This window comes from Pundamilia nyererei, unplaced genomic scaffold, assembly GCF_000239375.1.
Source record: "Pundamilia nyererei isolate P.nyererei 1_Seehausen unplaced genomic scaffold, PunNye1.0 scaffold00087, whole genome shotgun sequence".
NCBI classification, from domain to species: Eukaryota; Metazoa; Chordata; class Actinopteri; order Cichliformes; family Cichlidae; genus Pundamilia; species Pundamilia nyererei.
In genome coordinates this window covers 930677-958020 of record NW_005187488.1, presented here as the reverse complement: position 1 = coordinate 958020, position 27344 = coordinate 930677, and the positions used below count along the sequence as shown (strand labels likewise).

General features: G+C 38.7%; 1 protein-coding gene across 2 annotated transcripts; it reads left to right on the top strand.

Annotated features, from left to right (window-relative positions):
- Positions 1–4271: 4271 nt before the first annotated feature.
- vps41 (VPS41 subunit of HOPS complex) lies at positions 4272–26603 on the top strand. 2 transcript variants are annotated; one of them, XM_005738844.1, is made up of 28 exons: positions 4272–4581; positions 4870–4908; positions 10419–10526; positions 11991–12068; positions 14900–14974; positions 15974–16036; positions 16126–16191; positions 17904–18023; positions 18109–18255; positions 18343–18409; positions 19565–19662; positions 20923–21052; positions 21188–21303; positions 21405–21523; positions 21878–21959; positions 22090–22182; positions 22266–22393; positions 23018–23162; positions 23263–23304; positions 23390–23440; positions 23525–23662; positions 23741–23795; positions 23876–24016; positions 24116–24252; positions 25802–25901; positions 25990–26034; positions 26128–26207; positions 26319–26603. In XM_005738844.1, the coding sequence occupies exons 1-28, from the start codon at positions 4561–4563 to the stop codon at positions 26397–26399; spliced, it is 2565 nt and encodes an 854-aa protein (XP_005738901.1). In that variant the 5' UTR covers positions 4272–4560; the 3' UTR covers positions 26400–26603. The 2 variants fall into 2 exon arrangements, with proteins under 2 accessions (XP_005738901.1, XP_005738902.1); XM_005738845.1 differs by lacking the exon at positions 4870–4908.
- The last annotated feature ends 741 nt before the right edge of the window (positions 26604–27344 follow it).

The window sequence follows — 27344 nt, the reverse complement described above, 5'->3', positions numbered from 1 at the left end:
TTTTTTTTTGCTATACACAGATTGTGAGACATTTCAAATGTTCAACATGTGCATGTATTTGAAAAGCTAGGGGTCGCCACAGCAGGTATTTCCTTTTTACACCGGATGCTCTTCCTGTCACAACACCAAAGAGGTTTGTGTCTCCTCCTGGGATTAAACTGGGTCTCTTTCACTTATTAGGTGAACGTGTAATATACCCCACTGTGGGACCACTCAGTATTTCCTTGCAATTAATGATTATTTTAATATTAAAGGAAATAAGTTAGAGATATTAGAGATAAACTGATGATGAAAATGATCATTAGTGGCAGCCACATGTCTCAAAACAAACTTTTCTCTCACAAAACCAGCCTTATGAAGTGAGACTGAAAAAACCCTGGAGATTAAATATTCTGTAATCTTCTGAAGCTTCTTTGTTTTTTTAAAAGTTGCATTGTGGAAGAAAAGTGCAAAAGAACCACACAGTCTGTTGAAACTTTAACAACTATGGTTAATTTTGTACATATATAAATATTTAACCTCCTGAGACCCGAGCTCTTGTTTGGGATGCATTTTTAATTTCTCCTAGCTATTTGGGATTAGTTGAACCAGAAAAGTATAAACTCTAAATATTATGTTTGAACAATGGGCACACGCTACTTAAAAAATTACAAAACACTTTATTGAGCAGCATTACGAAGAATATTCAAGAGGTTAAAACATGTTTAGAGTAATTATTAGGTGTGGAATTAAAGCACAGTTCAATAGCTTCAAATGATCTCCAACATACTGGAGGCATATGCAGGGTGATTTCAACCTGGGACAGGCTGCAGCACACCAGCCTGCTCTGAAAAACGCACGACAGAATGAGGTTTATAATCCACCCGAAAGACAAAATTCTCTTTCATGCTTTCTTTGTCCTTAAACATTAATGTAACGTCAAACCATCAGCTCGCTCTGTAAGTTAACACGACTTTCCGAGGTGACAAATGTTCTCCAATCTCTGAGAAATCACACACAACAGCTTCATTTGCTGCTATGATTGACGTAAAAGGCACGTAAATACTTTAAGTATCTGATTTTTCTTTGGACCTGTGTAATGCAAACAGACACATACGCTCAGATTAATAATGCCTGATATCGGCGAGTATTCATCTGCTTTAAGATTAAAATAAGGTTTCTTTAACATTTTGTAAATCATTTTATTTTCCACCTTAAATGAAACATATAATGTCTACACTGAAATAATGTATCGACACTTTTTGAAGCGATCATTATATATTTTATGAATATGTGGATGTGCTGTGATGGCCGAGCATATGGAGATGTGTAATGTGGTTTGTTAGGTGATGATTTGTCTCCCCCTTAGGGTTATTAACCAAACTGTTCTTCTGTCTATGCTTTCACTTCATGCCTTTGTGCATCTAAATCTCAACAAGTGCTGTTAATAGTGTTAAATTACTCTCGGAAAAATGCAGCCAATTTTTATTATTTTATCTGCAGCTGATCTAACAGACTGTTATCGGGACTCGTGGGGTCAGGGGTGTAAATATCTGAGACTTGAGATGATTTTTCTTTTCGCGCTCGTTAATATGATCAACAGTTATCCCTCTCTCCTCCACTAAAGCTAAAACGCTCCCCAGCGGACGGTCGGCGGGTCAGTGAAGGCTGAGGGCTATCAAAGCAGTGTATTAAAAGGAGCTCTTTGAAGCTTGTAAACCACAGTGCCCAGCAGGTCCACAACAGATAGACGCCTCTGATTGGTCAGGTGTGTGTGTGTGTGTGTGTTTTCTGCTGGATCGATCCACCGAGCTGACATTCTGGAGCATCAAAGCTTTCGGTGCACTAATCTGACTCCTCCTATGAGGGCGAGGGTTGTTTTTACTATTTTACTTTTTTGTCCATGAGGTGCTTAAACTTTAGATGGGGCTCTTGCGTGTTGCATGATGGGAGAGCGGGCAAAGCATATGTTTTGGAGGTTTGAAAGGGAATGAAAACAAATCAAGCTTGGATACTGTATTTATCGAGTGATAAATAATGCAAAACTATAGAGAGAGAGATGGAGAGAGAAGCAGAGAATCACAGGGCCATCCATTGGGCGTACCACTGGCAGCAGCAGAGGAGCGACACCGCAGAGATTCACACACTGCTGCTCCTCAAAGTCAGTTTCCCCTCACACTGTCTCTGGAGACCTGCGCCACATACACACTCATGAAAGGTGTGAAAATCTGATTTCCCAAAAAGGATCGGTAATTCTCTGTGAGGGTGGAAGCCGCAATCAATAAATCATTGCTAAGCAGATTGTAAAGAAAAAAAAATTATTCCCCCTTGGTATCAGTGCATTAGGATTCTCCTGAGGATGGATGAGGCAAGACAGGGGTGTGAGACAATCTCAATAAAGAAGAGGCAAATCATACCTTTGGCATTCATCTGGACTCAGGCAAGCAGCTGTCAGCAGAGTGACGGAGGACCGGGCGAGTCGACCAATATCCGAAGCCACCATGTTCAGAGAAGTCTGCAAATATATAAAACAAATAGCCTAATTATTACTGGAAGTCTTGCTGACTGTGTTTGCTTTATTAGTGAATGCACATTCCTTTATTAAGGCAGGCATAGGAAACAACCTCAGAAAAGTACTGTACTTTTAATTGTATATAAATCTACCACAGATTTTACTTCAAAAAGAGGCACAATAAATCCTTTCAGCTGCTATTTCTCATCATAATAACGCACAATCTGGATGCAATTACTGCTTATTACCAAGTGGACAAAGTATTCATATTCTTTACCATCAAGAGTAAAGATGCACCCATATACATATTTAGCTTCCTTCCTACAACTGTAACACTGCTAAACACCATGTGACAGTAATTATGTACAACCCTCATGTGCAATATTCCACTACCCAATTCCACATCCCATAACTCGGGACATACCTCACTGTGTACATTTTATAATATGTAAAATAACTCATGTAAAGTGCACTTTTGTACTGCTCAGCTTCACACAATTACAACCCTAAGGCATATACATTACACAGACAGATGCACAGCCTGTAAATAAATAACTCATGTTCAGTCCAACCATGCAATATTAAGTCCCAATACTTTTTACTCTTTAATGCTTGTCAGTAAATGTTGTATTTTATATTTATAATATTTATATTATGTATTTATGTAAAATGTTTATTTTATCTAAGCTTTTTTTCACCATCTTAGCAAGTATTACCTGATTTCGTTATGTTTGCTTAATGATAATAAAGTGTCTTGAATCTTCAATACAGTCTTGGCAGTAAAATGCATATTTAAAGTATCAAAAATATAATTTAATATTCTTCTGAAACCAGGGGACTCAAACAATAGCTGAAGGGTTAATTTAGCCACCACGTTCAGACAAATCTGGACATACTTAAGTCGAATAGTCTTAATCATTTCAGTTAGTGTTGTTTGTCCTGTTTTATTCAAATTGTCTTAATTAAGACAAAGAGAGATTGTGAATGAATTTAAAGTCTTGTAAGTTATCATTTTGAGATTATTGCTTCATTCAGTGCTCAATTATTAGAAGAACATTTTGTGTATTTTACCTCACATTCTTCTGTATATCTGGCTAGTGGCAGTAAATAATCAATATAAAAGGGGACAATGTGTACAGTAAATATTTTTGCCTAACAATTCTTGTAATGATACTCATAATTACTTCAGACATTACTTTTGTAAAAACTACTTAATTATAAGTAATAGTATTGATGGACCTTAAGCAAAAGTAGCATGTTTCTGCTGTTTGGAGCTATTTTTATTATTTACTATAAATGATATAAATTTCTCCTCTAGGGAAAAACTACACTATTTGCCACTGATATGTTTCAGACAATTAATACAACAAATTAAAAATACTCAGCTGTATACAAGGGGGTGGATTTAGCTGGCTCCTTTTAGCCTCTTATTTGAATACCTTTTAATGACAGCAGAAATCAGCCTTTTTATCATCCCCCTTGGGGAAAGTTTGGAGGACTTTTAGTCCAGGTTAATTTATTGTATCTGGCGACCGTTCAAATTTTTAAGGTTGGTCTATTAATGTTGTCAGTGAAGATGTGCTTTATGGCTATACCTAGCTTTACTGCGGGTTATTTGGCTGCAGTTTCAAGACTGTTAGCTTCAACTGAAAAAAAAAAAGACATTTTCTTCACAAGTTTGCCGTCTGACACTTAAGAAAAGAGACACTTGGATTGTTAAAACCCAATAAAAGTTGCTACAAGTATTTGCCACGAAAAACATATGAACTGTCACCTGGCATCGTTTTTTAAGTAATCGTCTCCTTTTATTCTGTCGGAGTATCCGCGTTGTCGTTTCTCTATCTGAATGACTTCATTACCCATAACGCCTTGATACTCGAATTCAAGTCATGTGATTTAGCTTATGACTGGAAGCAGGTTTCGACAACAAACATCACTTTGCTGTCACGTAACAGCGGGTGTTTCTGAGACGAAACGAACCTTTAGCGGAGATTTAACGGATATTTTTAAAAATATTTGTTAAAGTATTATAGCTGTTACCTTTGGATATATCGCTAAATAATATCACAATGGCGGAAGTGGAGGAGCAGGTAAGCTCAAAATGCTAAAGCTAGCTAGCTAAATGTTTCTGTTTTAAACGCACTTACATCAAAAATGCATTCAAAGTGTGCCTGTGAGAGCTGTCTGCTGTGGTTTCATTTGATTTAGCTTCTCATCAAGCCATTCTCTGCTTGGAAAGCTAACATTTTAGGTGCTAATTTAGCTTTGCAGTTGTTTGGTATATATTTAATCTCTAAATAAATAGTCATGGCCTTTGAAACCAAGCTTTAACACTAATATTTTTTTTTTAAAGCAACCCAACATTTTTCTGCTTTTAGGTCAGACATCCAAGTGAGGAAACCACAGATGAGTCTGAGGTAAGAATCAAAAATACCTCATCATTTTAGCTCATCTAAGATGAATTTATTTGAAGAAATCTTGACATATATTTAAAAAAAATAATAACTGGAAAAAATGGACTTGAATGTGTCATGCAGTTGCACCAGTATGTCAGTGTAGACATGCATCACCAATAATATACTGTCAGTGACAGAAGTGTTCATATTTCTGTCAGGTTTGGATGCTTTTTGAAATCTCTGCCTACTGAAGGGGCTGTAATACATAACATAGCCTTTATCAGCACAGCTTGATCCCTAAAGGATCTTTGTCAGGTTCTGAGAGGTGTCAAACACTCATGAATTACATATAGCTTTCCAGATCCATCAATATTATGACTGAACTCTGGCATGTTACAGTACACCTGTGCTTCGGAGGATCTCACATGGGCTGAATAAAATATAACATTACACATCACGCTGACAGGAAGGAGAATTTTTCTTCATCGGTAGCAGAGGATGGAATCATATATAAGATGTATGCTGCATTTTGGACACCTGCACCTTTCTCAAGCTACTACTTTTTTTCTCAAGAAAATAAACCAGACTTGTAAATAGTGGTCTGTCTGTGCACCATGTGTTCAGTAGTCATGGACAAACACTCACTGGACTGTGGGATTGCAAGTCTCCTCTGAGTGGCTGCTGCAAACAGGTGATTATTTGCTTACAATATTGCAATATACTGTAGCTGGCTGCTGTTGTTACCAGCTTGACAGCAGCCTCGCTAGATGAAGGCAGCGAGGGGCTGTTTGCTCTACACTCTACTAACAGAAGAGATGAGCAGGGTAACAATCTGTCTGAGCAGTGGCTCTGGAAAGTCAGAGGCATTCTCTTCATCAACGTCATGATTTGGTTAGATTAGTCTAATTTGTAATAACATAATACAATAATAAGCCTGATTTGTAAGTGCTTTTTAGTATGCTCAGCGGATCAAACCCTTAAAACGATAGATTTAAGCAACATATTAGTTGACTGATTGCACCAATTTCCCCCTCTTTCTGCCTCAAACAAACTAACATGGTTAGATTTAACAGCTACAGCGTTCCCCTTAAAAGCAGACAAATGGGCGAGTCTTGCTTGAACCTTGAACATTAAGCTAGATGATGACACGAGGAGTCTCATTTAGCTCAGCTGTCAGTAGATGGAGAATATGGCAAAAATGGTTACAAATCAAAAGAAACCCCAGCAGCTGAAAAACGAAAGGGTGAGTTCCATAAAAGCCTGTCAAAAAATGTACTTTTGTGGTCCCGAAAGCACATAAAAGGTAGAGAATGAAGGGTAATAAATGGAAGAAAAGACATCATGCATTGTATTTTTAGCAACTTGCTGGACCACTATAAGGCTCTAAGTGCTCTACATGATTCTGCCACTCCTTTAGAAGCAAATGAAATGGTTTAATGCATATTTTAGCTTAGTTTAGTTTTATTCAGTCATCACATATTGCACAGACAGTGTAAACAGCACACAATAAATCAGGATCTCTGCACCATGTAGTGACTGAACAGAATCAGGCAGAAGCAACGCTTCTGTAAGCCTAGACTGCGATCTTTTAATTCCAGAAAGAATAAATGGGAACAACATAATCATTCACACCCTCAAGTGTCAATAATTGATGAGGCCTTTGTGCTACTGTTGGAAAAGAAAAAGCAAATTAATTAAATTCATTTTAGCAATTTTCAATAATTTAACCTCAACACTAGAAGTTCACTTTGAGTACCAAAATCTAAAAGCTAATTTGTTAAACAGCATTATGAACACACTTTCATTTTATGGACAAAGGACCAAGCTGATGTCAGCTGGGAAAACAGTTTAAGCAAAGTTTTTATAGCATGTTATATGCTGGTTTCATAAACGTAGGTCTTTGGACACGACCCATGCAAATCAGGAGTTTGGTGGGAGTGCCACCAGCATGCGTGCTAGGATTGAAATTCATAAATGCAGTTAAGTTCAATATAGATGTTGATAATGACATCAAGACAGCCACTGTTAATATACTGCAGGTTGCGAGACTGACAGGAAATGATGATGTATGAATTTGACAAGTCTATTACTGAATTTGGGATCGTGGGCAGTATAAAGCTGCCACTGATGCTATGATCAGGATAAAGGTATGATCTCCAGTTATTTAAAAACAAGAACAGTCCTGCAAACAAATGGGCAAAGTTAGAAAACATTGGTTTCAAAGCTGTAAAGAAATGGCTTTAATCCACCCAAGTGGACTGAAACAAGCAAATATAATGATGGAAAAAAATTATTACCAGACTCTTGATTTTGTTTGATATAGGCAGGAACCCACGCAAGCACTGAAACATACAAGGTGTGCTTAACTAGGGTACATGATAATGTTAACTTTGTGTATTTTATCCTGTACATGCCCAGGTGTGACATGTATAGCTCATTAGTTTGTGTCTAAATGCTACGTTTCTGAATGCCATAATTCATCGAAGATCATATTTTTAAATGTAAATTGATAGTTTATATATGACAGTTGTAAAACTGTTATTACTGTATAACAGTGTGTCATAAGCACCTTGTCCTGAAACTGTTTGGTCAAAAATCTTCTTTTAGTGATATTCGTTCCCTTCTTAATCAACCGGAAAGAAACAAAACAAACAGCAAATGAGTGACTTCGGTTTGAATATTGTTTGCATTATTTTAAATAAACTGAATCATTCAGTGGATCAGTGTGAACCTAATAACCAGCCGTGTTAATAATGCATGTGGCTGTTTTCTGTAATAATGGATTGAATTTGTTTTGTATTAAAGGTCAGTCCTCGCAATAAGAAATGTGGGAAGTGAGCGATATGTTACGTAATCTTTTAATATACCCAGTTGATTACTGTTATTAATTATTTATTGTTGTTAACATGCAAAAAATGATACCGAAAAACCTGTAGCAGTGCGTCTTTTCTATCATAATTTATGATCAAGCACAATGCCTAGAAGCAGAAATACTCAGTGAGGTGGTTTGATAATCTTGGTGGAGAGCACTGTGTATGGCCTGCTGTGTTGAGTTGACTTTAAAGGCTGCAGCATGTGATTAATATAATTTTTATATATACTATGTGTTGATCTTTCCCTTACTTTGCCACCTGTGTGTAAACTGTGTTTATGACACATGATGATTTGTTGTTTGTCTTAATAATACTGGGTACACGCCTTCGTTTCTCCAACTAGTGTGGTCCTCGCTGTGCAGTATATTTAAAGCTGAATGTTTCCCTTCATGCTCTATTTTAACAGCCAATACTAAAAGAAAATGGCAAAAATGGTTACAACATCAAGGCCAGCTGAGTAGTTGACAAAACAAAGAGCAACTTACAAGAGATGGCAAAAGTTTTAAAATGGGTAGTTTCTCTGTGGGGATGAAGTTTGCCTTTGTTGTTTGATACGCCTTTGAAACCCGTGACAAATGCCCTCGCATCAGAAATCTCACAACCAGAATACACAGGAAATAGCCTAGATATGGCGTTGTTGAGTGGGAAAGGATTGTTTTTGAAAATAACATTTTTTCCACGCTATTGTCCCCCACCTCCAACCCAGTAGCACATAATGGCAGACAATGTTTTGAGTTGATGCACCCTCTGGGCAGCCACAGACTGTGCAGCATTGGTTATAAACTGAATTATGAGTAATATTCAGGCTGTGACTGGCCGCAAATGTTGACTCAGGCTGGAAAGTGTAACACAGTATAATACCTTAAGTTTGCTTTATGAAAAGACTATAAATTCATGTATTTCACTGGGGATGAACAGTGTCATGAAAAGATGTTGCTTTTATTGTTTTATCAAGCATTTCATGCAAGGTGATGGAAATTTTGTCTTTGTGCATACATCCCTCTATACACATATGTTCATGTACACAGGCTTCAAAAATGGATTAATCACAGTTATTGGAGACTGAAAGCTGCAATAAATGCTGCTGAAAGGAATCCCAGTTATGCTTATACAGTAAATTTGTGCATTACCTGCATATTAGAAATGGATAAATAGCAGTGAATTAAATTAGATCGGTTAAAGCAAAACTGCCAAACATTTGACAATTTTGTCTGCTTTTAGGTTCTCCAATGTGAGGATCTTATTCATCATTTCATCATTAAGTATAATGTAATTCAGTGATTGAAATAGCTGTTGTTATAGTGTTGTCATATTTGTCATATTTTTAACTGTTTTCTCACTTTTGATGAACAGAATAATAATTCAAAGTAAAAAAAAAAAAACTGATTGGGCTACAATAGAAATTTTGGCTGTTTGTGTCATTTTGTTGTTATTTATTCCTCCAATTGTACCAGGGGAAAAGGAATAAAAGGAAATGCTCTTTATAATAACTAAAAAAAACATCATTCAACTCTTTATCTCAGTGTCTTTTAAGGGTTAGGTTAATATAACCCTATTTGGCTTGAAGTGGCATATAATGATAATAAGATGATTATGTGATTATAGTGAGATAATGATGTGTGGGAAAGAATATCGGTGCATCTCTATTTTAAATGAATATTTTATTATTTTCAAATTGAATGAAGATGAATGTGTTTCCACGTAATCATCGTCTCATTCAGCTATTAGGAATTCATGCAAAAACTAATCATTTGCAGCAATTTGTTGATCGGCTGTTAGTACTTCATTTTGATAAGTGTGATAAGTGATAAACTCCAATTCTAATCAGTTTAGAAAAACATTAAGCAGGGATGTCACAATACCAGAAATTGAGTAGTTCCAATACCAAATGTATTAAATGATTCTCAATGCCCATTTAAATACCGTGGTGAAAATAAAAACAAAATTATTATTTCATTTACTTAAACATAAACTGCTTTATAAAATTCATTTCAAATTGTGTTGGCAGGTGACTTGCAGCCTATGTACAGACTATGATATCTATTATTTTATTTGTATCTTCTGAGAAGCACAGGTAAATTCACTGACCTTCAAGTGATTTTGCTTACATTAGTCATATCACTATAACCAAAACTAGTATTTAACCATTTTTGGTGCCCTCTTGATTGTTTTTGTAACAGTGACATTCACTGTTTCTCATAAAAACAAGCTCAATTTGTCTTCTAGAGTAATGATGTGTTTCTCCTTCTCTGTTATCTTAGTTCACACATCACTGCATTTGTTTTCTGTCAAAAAGGATAAAAATGGTGTAAAATGGTCTTTATGTCTGTTGGTATTGTGGTGCACATCTTTTTATACCCTTTTGTGTGCTTGCATAAAAAAAGATGCAAATCAGGGACTCGTGTGTAAAAATGTTGCTCCATAGAGCCCCTAGTGGTCAGAAACTAAATAAGGCACCTTTAAGATGTAACGTTGGACAAATAGGGATTTTTGTCATATTTTGTAGCACGTGTTTCATAAAAATCTGATTTTAATATACAACATCAGGTTGGGTGGAGATTTTGCATATTTCTTTTCACTGCAGTGATGATTTGGGGGGTTTTAGGGAACAAGAATAGCGGTTGGAAAATATCATTAAGAGACTGCTTTCTTCACCAGGAGGAGGACAGTGAGGAGGAGCCCAAGCTGAAGTATGAGAGGCTTTCCAACGGGATGACAGAAATTCTCCAGAACGATGCAGCCAGCTGTATGACCGTCCATGACAAGGTAGAGGTTATGATCCACCACCCGCAGGGGCATTTCCGTGTCAGGTTCACCCATCTCGCGCAGACATTTCACATTGTTTAGGTACACATTTGAGAGATGTCAGCTTCAAAGTTGGATTTCTTCCCTTCTGTTGAATCTGTAAAGGCAGACCCATTATTTTCTCACCTTCCCCTGCTTTTCCCTCTCAGGGAGGTGAATCAGAAGGCATCAGGCACCATTGTCTTCTCCTCTTTTTATTCCCACTCTTACATATTTTTTGCTCCTCGTCTCCCTTTGTTTTTTAAGAGGGCCACTCTCGGCGAGATGGTTAATCATCGTGGCACCAGCGGCACACTTGCACGCCTGAGCAGAGCAAAAGTCATACCCAGTTATGTCTCCTCACCTGATGTTTTATTAACCACTATTGATGTTCGTGTATTTGTTTGTACTTTGAGGATTCTGTTCCCCCTTTTTTCCTTCTTTTAACCTAAAAACAGCAACTGTGCCACAGAGAGAGAGACTGCTTTGCTGAAAATTTAAATTTGATCTGACTTGTCTTTCTTCTTGGGATTTCTATGCTTATGTACTTTTTGCCATCCAGCTACCTGTGTGGTCACACCACCACTACCCTCCCCACCCTCCTCTTCTGTGGCAAACTCCCACAACCCTAAAAGCCACCGACAGCACATACTGCCTTATGTTGCCTCATATTTTAAGTGTCTGAATCGGAATTTCATTTGAACAATTCCATTCTGATAAATCCCTTTAAAAGTCGCTCCGCCTCACAAGGTTGAACCCTTTATTTATTTATTTTTGGTTATTTTATTTGGGGAGATTGCAGGGGCTCTGTCTGACATGCTCAGCTGTGCCTGTAAATATAAGCATTTCATTATAGACTGCACTGAAGCATGCTGGCCTCGCCGCACATCCACATGCTGGTCTAGAAGGGAGGGGGATTAGGAGGAGGGCATGGAGCAGGGGCTGGGGTGGAAGAACACACACTTAATCTAATGCCAAAGCCCCCGGTTTCTATAATTTTTTTGTCCCAGTGGACTCGTGTACACACTCGCACGCACACATACATATGCACACGTGCGCTTCTGCCGAAGCACAAGACACGGAAACCAGTTGCTGCTCAGTAGAAATAATAGCCTTGTGCTGGGCAGGGAGGTGATTGGGTTGCATGGGAAGAAGTCAGATGTACAGTGCATTTATTATGCTTAAGCATTTTAATTTGAGGGGAAAAAAATGCCATTTCACACTGTCTGCTTTAATAAATAGGGCTTTTCCACCCCCTGCAATTTCACAGTTTTGCCTCCAAGCCCACCCAATCCCCACTTTGCCCATGCCACTGCAGATCCAGGAAATATTTTTTTATCCTCTCCCACAGCCGTCATAAACACAAGATTTTTTTTTTTCTGGAAAATCTGGAATTGATTTCAGGTGTCTTCTGGTTTAATTTACATTACATTTGTCTCCTTTCAGTTTCTTGCCTTAGGTACTCATTTTGGAAAGGTCTTCCTGTTGGACATCCAAGGAAATATTACTCAGAAGTTTGAGATTGTGAGTACATTAAAATGCTTTGGGTTACATTAACCAATTACTTTAATTTAAAACACTTTTTAGCCTTGTTAGCTCAGTGGATGCAATGAGAGTCTGCTGTTTATGTTACTAACTACATTATATTGTTGTTCTGTTTGTTTATCAGTTGGCAGTCATGGTCCCGAGAGGAAACGTTTTAATAACGCTGAGATTTCTGTAACTTTAACCTTTCATCCAGTGATGTCATCAGTTAGAAATCTGAATTTACTTTCTTGTGTAACTAAATACCTGTAAAATCAAAGTGATACTCATCTGCTGTACTTGGAATTCAATTCTACTTTTACTCCAAGACATATTAAACACATGAAATAAAGAAATGAGCCAAAAAACAAACATATTAAAATAAAGTTTAAAAACAAACAAACATGTCAGAGGGCAAGAGCCATAGCCTGTATATTAAAGATGGGCAAAGTCACTTTGACGTCACCTTTTGGTTGGTGAAGTCTGATTTTTGAAACTTCAAACTGAGCATTTTGGCCATTTTATACTTAATGTACAGTACTGCATTAAATTTACTGCCAGGCTACAGCATCACTTCATACCCTACACAGTAGCATGAAACGAAAAACGAAATCCTGGTTTTGGTAATGAAAAAAAATTGTTTTGCCAGGCTGAGCCAAGTCAACATTTCAGGTTATTATCTCAATTTTAAGCTTATTTCATCAGAAGTTTGAATTAGTTAATTGAAAAAAAAAACAGTTCTGACAATAATACAAAGCTTTGACTTCTGCATGGAAAAAAAGTTTTTTGATTAATGGAAACAAGTTGCATATAGCTTAACCTGCACATTCTCAGAAATCTGACTACAAGTTGCAGTGATGCAAACCTCAGCATTTGTAATTAGTCTGTTTGGTACTAATATCTAGTATAAACACAGTATTTTGATTAGCACAAGGATACCTGTGGGGAGCAAAATTTAGTAGGTTGTTGTTGTGTCTAGCTTGCTCATTATGCTAATAAAATAGCTACTTTCCTGCCAGTGTAGACAGTTGTTTTATTACGAGCTCTGAGAGTATGTGTTTAGACTGAAGTCTTCATTCCTCCATGCATTTCCTAACCTGTTGGAGCTCCAACATTTTAGTAGCTGCTGTTTAAGATGTATTAGCTCCAACATGCTCAGTTCAGTTTCAGCCCTGAGTCATGCACACCAGCACACATCAATATGTAAGAGACATCAGCATTAGTAATTCAAAGCAGCACTATAAATTTTCCTTTAGCTTTTTAAAACATGAAAGAAACATGGATATTCCAGAGCAATCAAGTACCCTGCACACTTGTTAATAACAAAATAAGCACGTCATGCTTTGTTATCATTCTTGACTCTAAAAGGAGCCAGAGTTTACCAAAGAACATCATTAGCTAATAAATAAATGGTAAATGGCCTGTATTTGTATAGCGCTTTACTAGTCCCTAAGGACCCCAAAGCGCTTTACACAACCAGTCATCCACCCATTCACACACACATTCACACACTGGTGATGGCAAGCTACACAAATAAGATAGGAAACTGACAAATTAGACCACAAACTCATCAAGAAAGTGTTTACTGAGGTCACAGCTCGAGGAAGCTTACGACGGATAACATAGATTTTTGCAACCCCATTTTTAGCCATTATTTTTAGTTCTGCTGTCTTCAGAAACTGTATTTTGTTATATGAATGACGCAGAAAGCTTTAGTAGTGAGACAGACAGTGCTGTGGTCAAGACTGATACTGCTGTTAAATCATTAAAGGTCTAAGTGGAGTATGTATGGAATCATAATAAAGGTAAACACTGAGTCGAAAACCACAACTGGCTGATCAGATACCCAAAGAGGTTTTTGGTTTGTTTTTTTTTCATTGTAAAAATGCAATTCTCCTCCTGGCTGATGAAACTTTTATATTCCTGAAAAAAATACCTAACAGTCAACAGTGTTAACTCGGGCCCTGCAGACAAAATAATACAGTTTAGATCCCATGTGGAAGCAAAAGGAGATATTTTGCGATTTCACGTAGTACCCTGAAGGAAGATTTCACACCCAGAAATGAGCTTGCCTCTCTCTAATTTACTCCTACTATTTTACTACATTACTTCCACTGATCTGGAGGGAATGAACTCTGAACAATAATTTAATTTACAAGTCAAAAAAACAAAACCAAAAACCCCCCCCAAACAAAACAAAAAACAAAAACTCAGTAATCAGGGCTGATTTGGTAGGCAGGGAGGAGTGGGTTTACATTACTGTACCTGCACTCGTGTTTCCAAATGTCGTGCGCCTGCTGAGCATGTTGATTCAAGTGCTACTTACCAGAGAAACTTACTGCCAGTTTTTAAAAAAAAATCATAACCCGAAATAGGGAGGTTGTTTCACAGAACAGGAGAGACACAGCTGTGCTCTAGCTGTTGGATTTAATATGATTACCAAATAGCTGAAGCAACTGCTTTGGAAAAATTGGAAATCTATGATAAGCAAAACAACTTCTTTCCTCTTCAAGTCTACACTGAGGCACCGTCCTCACTTTAGGGACGTTTTTAAAGTAACATTTGCTGTAATTTATGCCATTTAGTTGATCCTTTTATCTTAAGAGCCCTAAATTTAAAAGCATCTGCAGCAGAGGGACCCCTAACATTTTCAGTATTAATGCACTCTCTATGCATTGACACATATGGGACCATGCATCCATTGCCTTTTTTTCTTTTTCCTGGCATTTCACTTAGTTGGGGTAAAATGTCAGCTAGCAACATTTGGCCATCCACTATGATACTCGCCCACCTCTTTAAAAAAACGATGCCGTGATATTGTGTCTCCGCAGAGTTCAGTGAAGATCAACCAGATCAGTCTGGATGAAAGTGGAGAGTATGTGGGCATCTGCTCCGAGGATGGGAAGGTGAGATCTCTCCACTCATCACCGCTAGCTAGTGATCTCTGGGCCTGCAGCAAAAAATGAAATCACCAATCAGTGCTTCTCATCTTTCATAATTCATCCTCTGATTCATATAAACTCGCCTTATCAGCCTGAAACTTTATCATAATGATTTGGAACTAGCAGCGAATTTTTAGACGGCACTTCCTCCGCACTCGGTGCATTAACCTGGAGTTTTATCTTCTCCATATCTACACATAAGCCCCATATTTTTTTCATGATGCGGGAATTTATAAAAAGCTTGTAACAATTTTGAAGCGTGGGGAGGGGTGGGAGGGAAGGATTGCACTCAGATCTGTTGAGCTGTCAGTCAGCCATCAGCCCATCTATGGATACCCTCTCCATGTTCTCCACCTTGCTGTTATCTTGTCTCTTCTCATCATTACCACCATCCTTCATGGATTTTGCAGTCAAGATATGCTTTCTGATATCGCCCTCCCCCTGCTTCCAGCACTCTGGTGGCAAAAACAAGATCTTGTCGCGCAAAAAAAGTGGAGCAGACAATTAAAATCAATGCTATAGCAATTGTTTGCCCTCACCAATTCAGCTGGCTGATAATCCTTTGAAATCTAACTTAATCCTTAACCACTGCTGCGGTTCAAGAGATGAGATAGCGTCAGAGTTTTATATTATTTCCCCATCTTTTTTTGGTGGTGGTGGGGGGGCTTCAGGTAGAGGAAAAGTGGGCGTCATGTACTCTAATGGTACATTAAAGGCTACTGTAGCCAACTGAGGCTGTGGTCAGTCCACGATTAGGATTTCTGCTGTAAACCCTGCAGGGTTGGAAGAATCAACTGGCCCCACTAATTGGTGACCCAGCGGAGAAGTAGGGAGCCAATCAAAAGTCTTTTCTGACCACACTTCCCCCCGCTGGCCTCAGATAGTTGCAGAGGCAGCAATTAAAGGAGAAATTTTGAGTTATTCACCTTTGCTTGCTGTTCTGGTGCACCGTCTCTGTTCCAGGTTCAAGTATTCGGCCTCTACACAAGAGAGGGCTTCCACGAGAACTTTGACTGTCCCATCAAAGTAAGTTTTTCTGCAGACTTGCAGTGTTATAGGATGGAAAATAGAATGAATAGATTTCGCTCTTCTAAACTGTTAAACGTTCTTCACAGGTGGTCGCATTACACCCTCAGTTCACCAGATCCAACTATAAGCAGTTTGTCACCGGGGGCAACAAGGTAGGTTTGAGTAGTACTTTTTACTTGTGCGCTTGTTACACCCACTTTTGTTTTTTTGGGGTTTTATTTTTTTAAAACCGCCATTTTTAAGACATTTCCTGCCGCAATAATGCGTCCTGATTGTGTCCGGGTGAAACCGAATCCTGCACACTGTCTCGCTTTGGCTCGGCTGAGGGCGACGCGCAGGCCTTTGTCTGGTGTGAAAGGCTCTTACTTTTCTGTCTTTTCGCTGGAGTGCTCTCGGGAGAGCTGCCCATTTTCACAAAGTGCTGTTCGCTCAACAGTGTTTGAAAGGCAATGCTTCACAAGCACAGCAAATAGATGTCATTATCAAGAGGGTACATAGTCTTAGGATTTCCGGGCGCATATGGTGATCTCTCTCTGGAAGTTGCCTCCGCTGGGTATGTCATCGCGGAAGGTGAAAAGCATATTAGACATTAGATTTGTCATTTTCTGTTTTTTTTCTTCATCTTTGAGGTAAAAACAGCTACCTACTAGCGCTTGCCTATTACACTACTACAAGCTGCACCGATGTGGCGCCATTGCACAAACCACCTATAAATAAAGTGTGCTGACATTTATACAACAGGGGCGAGGAAAAACTTTTACCACAAAACTCCATTGTTATTGTTACTTTGCTATTTTCTTTCAATTGGCACTGATTTCTCTCAGTTCCAAGTTGTGAAGGCCTCCACAAGTTGCCTGTGATGAAAATCAATACCCCTCAACGGGAGCCACATCCTGTCAAAGGAAATTCAATTTTGTTTCCCCAGTTCTTTTGTCATATCATCTTTTTGTCGAGCAAACTGTTTATTAACATAGGCCAAATGTTGAATTAAAGAGCCTATACAAATTTCTCCCGGCCGCCTTGGTAATAATATGCACTTTTGGGGGGCTTTTTGTATCACTTTATATAGTGAGAACCGCAACAATGCAGGGAATGTGAACGACTTTGTCCTCCACAGAAGGTGCGGTGCAAGGCCTGAAAACTTAAGTTAAGCTTTAATTCATGAAATAGCTCTCAGGGCTGTCAATGCCACATTGCATTGTGGTTAAAAGCACACAAGCCACGCACATCACTCAAAGCTCTCTCGGAGCTTTCACAGCTTTTTCGAGACGGCACAAGAGTAAAGATGGTGCACGCAAAAAGTAATGAACTTACTTATTCGTGTATCTTACATTGTTATCCACGGCACCTTATGTTAATGCCGTGTATCCATGTTATGATGAGAAGGATTCATTCATTCATTCATTCATTTATTTGTTCATTTTCAGGCACAACAAATACCTATATTGAACATAAAATGCACAAAACAAAAAACAAAAATTGCCTGAAAAAGGAGTGGGACGAAGAAAACTTATGTATTAAATCAAAACTGTAATGCCTCATATTTTCAACACCATCTTCACAAATGATCTCGGCCATGTGGATGTTTAATGTTTTCGTCCACCAGTGGAGCTGGTGAAGCTTCTCCCTCAGGTTGACTCACGTTGAGCCATCCATCTTTATTTTCTTTGTGCTTAAATGCTCCAAAGTGGGATTAAGTCTGCACATGTGGAGGAAAATAGGGCTTTACTTCATGATTTTATCAGACATAGCTTCCTAACTGCTTGTTCCAGTATAATACACTGTTCATCTACTGCCCTCTGTAGGCTGGGGTGTAATATTGCACCCTTGAATTAAATGTCCTTACTTTTTTCCCCCCTTCAAGCTCCTTCTGTATGAGAGAAACTGGCTGAATCGCTGGAAGACTTCAGTTCTACATGAGGGCGAGGGAACAATCACTAATATCAAATGGAGAGCTAACCTGATTGCATGGGCCAACAATGTGGTGAGATCTCCGCGACAGTTAAGCAAACCCCGATCCTTCTGTATGCACAGCTTCGTATGTAAAAATGCTGCTTGTTTACCTTCAGGGAGTAAAAATATATGACATCAGCACAAAGCAGAGGATCACCAATGTGTTGAGGGATAATGTGAGTTTGAGGCCCGACATGTACCCGTGCAGCCTGTGCTGGAAGGACAACACCACTCTCATTGTCGGCTGGGGTTCTTCCATTAAGGTTTGCTTTGTTTCCTGCTCGTGTTAATATTAATCACAGGCGCCGGCTGTGGTGTGCGTTCAGTCTAATCTTCTTATTTCTCTTCAGATTTGTGTTGTGAAAGAGCGAAATCCAACTGAAATGAGAGACCTGCCCAGCCGCTATGTGGAAATAGGTACAGAGCACCCCATTTCGTCTTCCACATATGAGACCACTGAAAAATGTGCACACTCTGAGTCACAGAGTTAATGAAATCTGTGCACTGAGTAATATTTTTACACAAGTTAGAGATTGCAAACGTCCTCTGTGCCTCATAATTTAGCTCTAATTTTACATATCGTTGAAATCGTGTGGTTACGATATTGATCATCCTAGTTAATCCTATATTATTGATTGTGCTTCTGAGGAAAACTTCTGGCATTTATGTGCATCGTACTTTAACACATACCTCTCAGCTGAGCGTTGTTGCAGACCAAAAACACTCTCATGGCAATACTTCTCCGATGGCAGCAGCCTCTCTTCAGTTTTATCTTCTCGGTTCTTTTGTCATCTCTTTGTAAATCAATTTTTTTTATTAACATGGCCCAAATGCTGAATTAAAGAGCCCTCTCTTGGCGTCCTTGGTAATGTTAAGCGCCTTGAGATGACTGCAGTGAATTAGCGTTATATAAATTAAACTTAATTGAATTGAAAATGGAATTTTAGGTACTTCTGTGGGGCTTTTTGTTTCAGTTTATATAGTGATGATTGTAAAAATTCAGGGAATGTGAATAACGTTGTTTCCCAAGGCCTGAAAACTTAAATTGCAGTTCATGCTCCTCTGGCAAGACAAAGGCTCACACTGCAAAAACTTTTTGGGGATGGCTTGGTTTTAAAGCTTGGGGCTGATCGGGGCACAAAGTATAGATGTAAATATGATATAATGGGAAATTTCTACCACGTCAACTGCAGAAGAAGGCAGTGCTGCAAGAAGAAAGGGTCCTGTTGTTCAGACAGCTTTAGGTAAATTGAAATGGCGCTCAGGTTCAGTCTGTGCATACTTTTAAGATGGGAAAACAATTAAATGAAATAAATGGATTTCATCTCCTTTTTCTGCTTTCTAAAGTCTTTAACTGAGAAACAAAAAAGTTTAATAGTTGCTTACTTTAGTAGTTGTAAAGCTAAAGGCTGCGTTATGCACGTATCCTTTTAAGTTCAATCGATGTATGAAAACAGAAGGACACTTGCGTATAACTACACAAAAATGTGAGGCATTAAAGGGAAGAAATATTTCACCTTGTTCTCACTCACTTTCTTTAAATGTGGATTGTCGATATTTTGTTTCTTTTAGTTTCTGCTTTTGAGACTGAGTTTTTCATCTGTGGGTTGGCACCACTGGCAGATCAGCTGGTCACTCTGTTCTTTGTGAAGGAAAACTCTGATCAAATGGTAACAATATTTTTTCTTTTAACATACAAGAAAGTCAATAAGGTGTTAGGCATTTTTTGTGCATCTTTGCATCTGTCTATGACACTGGATTGTACATTCAACAGTCAAGATGGTAGTGCATACTTTAAGCTTTAAATCAGTGGGTTTTCCAGAAAGGTTGTATTACTGTTTTATTCATAGTACCTAATTTTCAGAGTGACAGCGAGTTTCATTGCCAGGTGAGGCCTGTACCCCTCATCACTCCATGAGAAATTAAGCAGATAAAAGATCTGTAGTTGATTCCAAGCGTTGAACTTTTATGTGGTATCTTTTTAGTGGAATTCTCAATATGAAGTCCAAAGATGTGCCAAAGTGGTCATCATTAGGCTAAAAAGCAAAAACCTTAGGAATAACTAAATTCAATCTGGTTCATTCTTAAAAAGAAGGAATCCACTGTCCGGCTGAGCAGCACCAAAAGGCTGAGAGACCAAAGAAGACGTTGATGATAAGTTATTTCTATGGTTATGAAAAAGAACTTTGCGACATGTAACCATGTCGGAAACACTCTCAAGGCAATAAATGTGTCGTTGTCATGGTCTACCATCAAGAGATGCCTTCATGAATGTAAATATAGTGTGTAAACCACTGATTACACTCAAGAAGAAGGCCAGATTAGACTTTTTGGAAAATCTCTAAAAGAGTCATGAAAAAGAAATGGAAGTATGAAATCAAGATTAACTGTTACCAGAATGATGGGAAGAGAAACAACTCATGATCTGAAGCATACCAGATCATCTGTCCAACACGGTGGAGGCGGTGTTATGGCATAGGCATGTATGACTGCCAGTGGAACCAGGGCACTAGTGTTTATTGATGATGTGACTGCTGATAGAAGTAGCAGGATGAATTGTGAGGTGTACAGGACAACACTCTATACTCAGATTCATTCAAATGCTGCAAAACTGATTGGAGAGAACTTCATATTGAAAACGGACAGCGGTCCAAAGCAAACTGCAAAAGTAACCCTTCTTTTTTTTTTTAGTCTTTGACTACAAAGGATTTTTACCCAGGTGTTAAAAACAATCCAAATTTTTAAAATTATAATTTTTGTTTTACAATTACTGTTGATTGTATAAGAATAGCTGTAATTTCTAAACAATTAATGCAAAAGTTTTTGTTAAACCCTTAAATTAAAGCTGAAAGTCTGCAAAAGTGTGCACAACAAATGTGTAGGTGTTCAAAAACCTAAGTCAGATATAAAATCATTACATATGTTCGCAGGATGAGGAGTTATGTGCGCGGCCTCGTCTCGACATCATCCAGCCTCTCCCCGAGAGCTGTGAGGAGATCTCTTCAGACGCGCTGACGGTGCGCAACTTCCAGGACAATGAGTGCAGAGACTACCGCCTCGGTGAGACTGTAAAATCTGCTCCCAGAGAAATGTCACGCTGCCTTTTACTGCAGCCTGATTTCATTATGCATCGATTATCAAATGTCAGCTGTAATGTGGGAGTACGCAGAGGAATAAATGTATTTTCATCAACAGAGCATTCAGAGGGAGAGTCACTCTTCTATATCATCAGTCCCAAAGACATCGTTGTGGCAAAGGAGCGAGACCAGGACGACCATATTGATTGGCTGGTCCAAAAGAAGAAATACGAGGTTTGTGTTGTTGAATTTCATGAGGGTTGCTAAAGGTTAACGGCTGCAAGGTCAGAGTTTGATTTTGTGTCCTGTTACTGCGCTTTTAACCATGACATCAGGAGGCACTGATGGCCGCGGAGATTAGCTTCAAAAACATTAAGAGGCACGACGTTCAGAAGATTGGAATGGAATACATCAACCACTTGGTGAACACGAGAGACTATGACAGCGCTGCGAGGTAAGTCCTGCATGTTTGCAGGTGAGCAGTGTTGGCATGAGATATGTAAAGAACAAGATAATGTTTTAGGAGCTCAACCAAAGAAAGTGCTTAAGTCCCTCAGTGACTGCTCTAAAATTTGGAGGTGATCCCATAGAACATAACGCTTTTTCCTAATTTGTGTGACCCTGACCTTTGACTTAGAGCTTGAAGTATTACAAACTAAAATGTTGTATCTTTATTCATATAATTGGACCACTTATGCTTTCTCTTCAAAAGACCAAATGTAAAAAGCAGAATCTTCTTTTTATCATTTAAATGATTCAAGTGTTTTGTTTTTAATTTAAATGTATTTTTTTATTTACTTTTATTCAGAAAGTGTGTAAAGGTCCTGGGGAAAAACATGGAACTGTGGGAGAATGAAGTGTACAGGTTCAAGACCATTGGACAGCTCAAGGTAGGTTTTAACGGCTGTGCTTTGAAGGCATCACTAAAGTGGTTATAACGTTGCAATGAAGTGCGACGCTTGCCCTGTGGAAAGTTGTGTCTCTTATGCTGTATGTGGTGCCACTTCTGTCATGTTTCAGGCCATCAGTCAGTATTTGCCAAGAGGAGATCTGCGTCTCAGGCCGGCCATTTATGAAATGATCCTTCATGAATTCCTGAAAACTGACTATGAGGTAGGTTACACCCCCACCCGTCTGCAGTCTTGGCGTGATGAACGTACGACGGCTGATAGTGCGTGCTGCTTTTTTCTGTAAAGGGTTTTGCCACCCTGATCCGGGAATGGCCGGGAGATCTTTATAATAACATGGCCATCGTTCAGGCTGTCACCGATCACCTGAAGAGGGATCCCACCAACAGCACGCTGCTCACCACGTTGGCTGAGTTGTGAGTGGTCTTAACTTGAATATTACTTGAATATTGAATATTGAATATTGAATATTACGGCACAGAGGCCAGGTTTTTAGGAGCGATTCCATGCGTGTCATTCAGTCTGTAAACACAATGAATTCTCATAAAACTTTGTAAGGGTGTAGATTGCGGTAATGTCAACAATCCATTAATATAACTTAGAAACTGCTATGGTTACACCTGTGCTGTGTTTTCTCAACATATACAAAGTACCATATGAAGATTTGACATGACATGATATTTTAAATCTTAAAAATGTCTTTAAAATATCACTTTTGACCTCTGACCTGTTCTTCAAGGTTGATCTGAAGGTCAAAGTGATCATAAGGCTATACAGAGCTATTTAAAACTATATTCTATATTTCTTACTTTTTGTATTAATAACATACAGTATATAGAATGATATATTTGGTCCTCTGACCTCTTCTTCAAGGTCAAATAAGGTGAAATTTAAAAAAAAAAGTCTTTCGTCTTTAACACTTTGCTTAAATTTCGACTGCCTTTGTTTATATTGGCAACATTTAGGAAATGATACTGGTATATGGGGATTTTAAATATGTTAAATTTGTTGTGAGTTGCTGGTGTTCGATGCTGTTTCAGGTACACCTACGACCAGCGATACGACAGAGCCTTAGAAATCTACCTGAGACTGAGGCACAAAGATGTTTACCAGCTGATCCACAAACACAACCTTTTCTCTTCCATCGAGGACAAGATCGTACTCCTCATGGACTTTGACAAAGAGGTAAAAAGTCATCACCGACTGATTTCCCCTTCATTTGTTACTTATAGATGTTGTTCTTTTACATTTAAACCATTTAAACTGTATGACTTCATGTTGTCAGAAAGCTGTTGACATGCTTCTCGATAATGAAGACAAGATATCAGTAAGTACCCCTGAATTATTTGAATCTTCTTTATCTTCCTGATTTAAAGAAATGATTCTGAGTGACGGATTTTTGACTCCAACAGATAGACAAGGTGGTGGAAGAACTAGCAGACAGGCCTGAACTTCTGCATGTGGTGAGTTATATTTGAGCACCTTAGGTTACTGAATTCAAAACAGATGTTATAATGCAGGGAGTTTGACCAGCCTTTTGCCCACAGTACCTCCACAAACTGTTCAAACGGGACCACCACAAAGGCCAGAAGTACCACGAGAGACAGATAGGCCTATATGCCGAATACGACCGGCCAAATCTGCTACCTTTCCTGAGAGATAGCACCCACTGCCCTCTTGAAAAGGTACATGTCATCCAATCATAAATTCACGTCTTTAGAAGTGAAGTTGGGTAACATAAGTCATTTTGTTGACCTCCTTAGGCTCTTGAGATTTGCCAGCAGAGAAACTTTGTGGAGGAGACAGTTTTCCTGCTCAGTAAGTGTTGATTAAGGATTAAGATTCGTACTCTCATTTGAAAAGATAAGGAAGAGCCTAATCAGACATGTTTCTCTCAGGCAGGATGGGAAACTGTAGACGAGCCTTGCAGATGATCATGGAGGAGCTGGCAGATGTTGACAAAGCCATAGAGTTTGCTAAAGACCAGGATGACGCAGAGCTGTGGGATGATCTCATCTCTTACTCTATTGACAAACCACGTATGTCACCAAATCTCCTATCGAGTCAGTCATGGTAAACCTGTGCATCAATAAATCTGAACTTCAGTTATCTCTTGCTTTTTACTTTATTTACTCCAGCATTCATCACCGGTCTCCTCAATAATATCGGCACTCATGTTGATCCTATTCTGCTCATCCGACGCATAAAGGAAGGCATGGAGATCCCAAACCTCAGAGATTCCCTCGTTAAAATCCTTCATGACTACAATCTACAGGTCAGACATGCGTCCCGGAGATTAGCTTGAAATTTTTTCCACACCCTTCAGCCCATTTCAAATTTACTGGGCCGTTTATAAGATAAAGGACATATTCTTTAATATCTTAAGAAATAAGTGAAGGAAATTTCAGCAGTTCTTCTGTTTGTCCGTCCACATTTTGTCAGTCTGCTTTCTCAAAGAAATACATTGCCACAACTCCTTGGCTTACCCATCTTACTTTGGTGTGGTATGGAAAGCTGAAAGTAGTTCTGAAAAGAATGCAATCTATTCTTGACAACTCGCATCACAATGCTTCTTGGTGCAAACTACAGTATGTCCTCCTCAACTTTAGACTCTGCAAAAGCCAATCACTAGTCCGGATTAGACCCCTTGGTAGGGCAATCGTGATTTAAGATCCTATCGATCATTTAAAGCTTAAAAGACAGTTCTTTTCAATAATATAGTTGGTTCTAAGATCAAGGGACATATACAGAGTATAAAGAGATATAAAACCAGAGAGACATTTTAAATATGTTTGAGTTAAGTTGCAGGCGTAGTCATTGGAGGTTTTAATAAACTGTCTGACTGCAGTCCTGTGAATAAGTACAGCCTGTAGAACCACCTTTAACATCAATAAGTTGAAGTAATTGTTTTCTGTTTAACTTTACCAGTCTCTCACATCATTGTGCTTGAATTTTGACCCACTCTTCTTTACAGCGCTGTTCAGTTCATTAAATTTTGTGGGCATTTGTTTATGCAGAGCTCTTTTAGGGACTCACTGCAGCATTTCAGTCAGCTTGAGGTCTGGGCTTTGAGTGGGCCAATGCAACACCTTGATCCTCTTCTTTTTCAGCCATTCTCTTGTAGATTTTCTGCTGTGCTTGGGTTCATTGTCGTGTTGCATGACCCAGTTCCAGTTGAGCTTCAGCTGTCAGATAGTTGGCCTCACATTTGACTCTGGAATACTTTGGTTTACAGATTAGTTCATGGTCAAACAATGACTGCAAGGTGCCCATGTGGCGTGCCCATTTAACACGCTAACAGAGGCCCGTAGAGTCTAAGATGTAGATATTGGGTTTTTTGCTATTTCTATGTGCTCTGTGGAGCGAATTTGCTGGGACGTCCAGTCCTGGGGAGATTAGCAGCTGTGATGAGTGTTTTCCACTAACAGTAGAATGATGAATCTCAAATCTTTTGGAAATTGGTTTATAAACCTTCCAACACTGAACTTTAAGGTCATGATTGTTGATGTCTTTCCTCCTTGGCATTAACTTACATTAAGCATTAACACACCTGAATGCTCCAGACCGGCAAACTGCTCAAACTTCTGCTTCTATAGATATGCTCACACTCACTGATGATCAGTTAATCAAGTGAGTTTGATTAACAGCACCTGGCTGCTCTCTCATCTTCTTAATTCAGTAAAGATGTATGTTCTTTTTCATATGACTATACTGTTAGAATTTAATTTGACCTCATTCGAGGGTGGTTTTAAATTGCTCAATTCACCGATTTCTGTACCTCTTATCCTGTTTGTTGACAGCTCGTTTGATTTCTTGTTTCTAAGATTCTTTTAAGGGAAGGCTGCAAAAAGATCCTGGTGGCCGACTCCCTCTCCCTGCTCCAGAAGATGCATCGAACACAGATGAGAGGCGTCAGGGTTGATGGTGGGTGCGCTTTGGTGTTCGTGCAGCTCCTTTTGAGATTAGCTATATTAAACTGGACTCTTAAGAACGTTGCTGCTTTTCTTTTCAGAGGAGAACATTTGTGAGTCATGTCATGCTACAATTTTACCCTCAGGTGAGTCATGTAATGTAGGTGTATTCATCTGTTTTTAATGTTGTATTGCATTTGAAAACTCTTCTTTGCCAATTTTTGCAACGTGTGTTTCAGACATGGCCAAAACCTTCAACGTGGTGGTGTTCCACTGCAGGCACATGTTTCATAAGGAGTGTTTGCCATCTTCAGGAACAGTAAGTGACATCTCTATATGCTGTATCACTCTTTACACATTGGTGCTGGGGTATTTTATCTGAGAAGCTCAAATATGACTTCCTGTAACTTTTTGCTCTTTCCTGTCTCAGATTCCCGGGTTGCAGTTTTGTAACATCTGCAGTGCGAAGAGACGAGGGCCGGGAAGCGGAATACTTGAGATGAAAAAGTAATAAACGGTGTACTTAGAGTCTTATTACTGAACTCTCATGTCAACTCAGCGCATTGGTGAATAAATATTACTTCCCTTCAGTCACTCTACTCTAAACTTGCAAAAATCATAAATATTTATGTTTGACTGTCTCTGTACATTTACGTCTGCTTGCTTCTGTTGTGTGTGTGATAACCTGTATGAAAATTAAAATGGAATTAAAGCAGTTTGTGGTTTGTGTCTGATAATTATACACATCTTTGTTAAAATCCACTTCAAGCTAATTGGGTAGAAATGTATTCAAAGGTAGAAGATGGCTGCCACTCCCCGAGCCTGATTCTACAGGAGGTTTCTTCCTATTAAAAGGGAGTTTTTATTTCCCACTGTCACCAAGTGCTTGCTGAAAGGCCTTGAGCTGAGTGCTTTTGTGATTTGGCACTATATAAATAGAGTTGAATTGAAAAGTAGAGTTTAAAATGTTATCAAAGTGCCAATAAATAATCTCAATGAGAAAAAAGATTATTCTTTACTGACTGACAGTTTGTATTTCATTTACTGTAGTAGCAGTGGCGGAAAACATTTGCAGCTTCAGCAGAGATTCAAACTTCTGTAATGCAATGTACTTGATTAATTGGAGCGCAGACATTTAAAACTACTTGAGGCCTAACAGCCTGAATACACTGAATCATTTGTGATATCTGGTTGTTACCTTTTTTGATGGATATTTTTTATGAAATGACAGCTGCACTTTCAAGTTATGTTTTGTTTTTTTAAAGGTTTGTCATGTACACCTCACCACTGTCTCGCTGAACTCGGCTCATAAACTTTAGCAAACTTCAGCACTTCACTTTTGTTCTTAAAAACCAGTACCAGCACACTAAAGGTGTTCTCAATTCTCATCTCACTCTTCAAGATTGCATTAAACAACTGAATTAAAAATGCACCGGGCTATCTCCCAGACATCTTG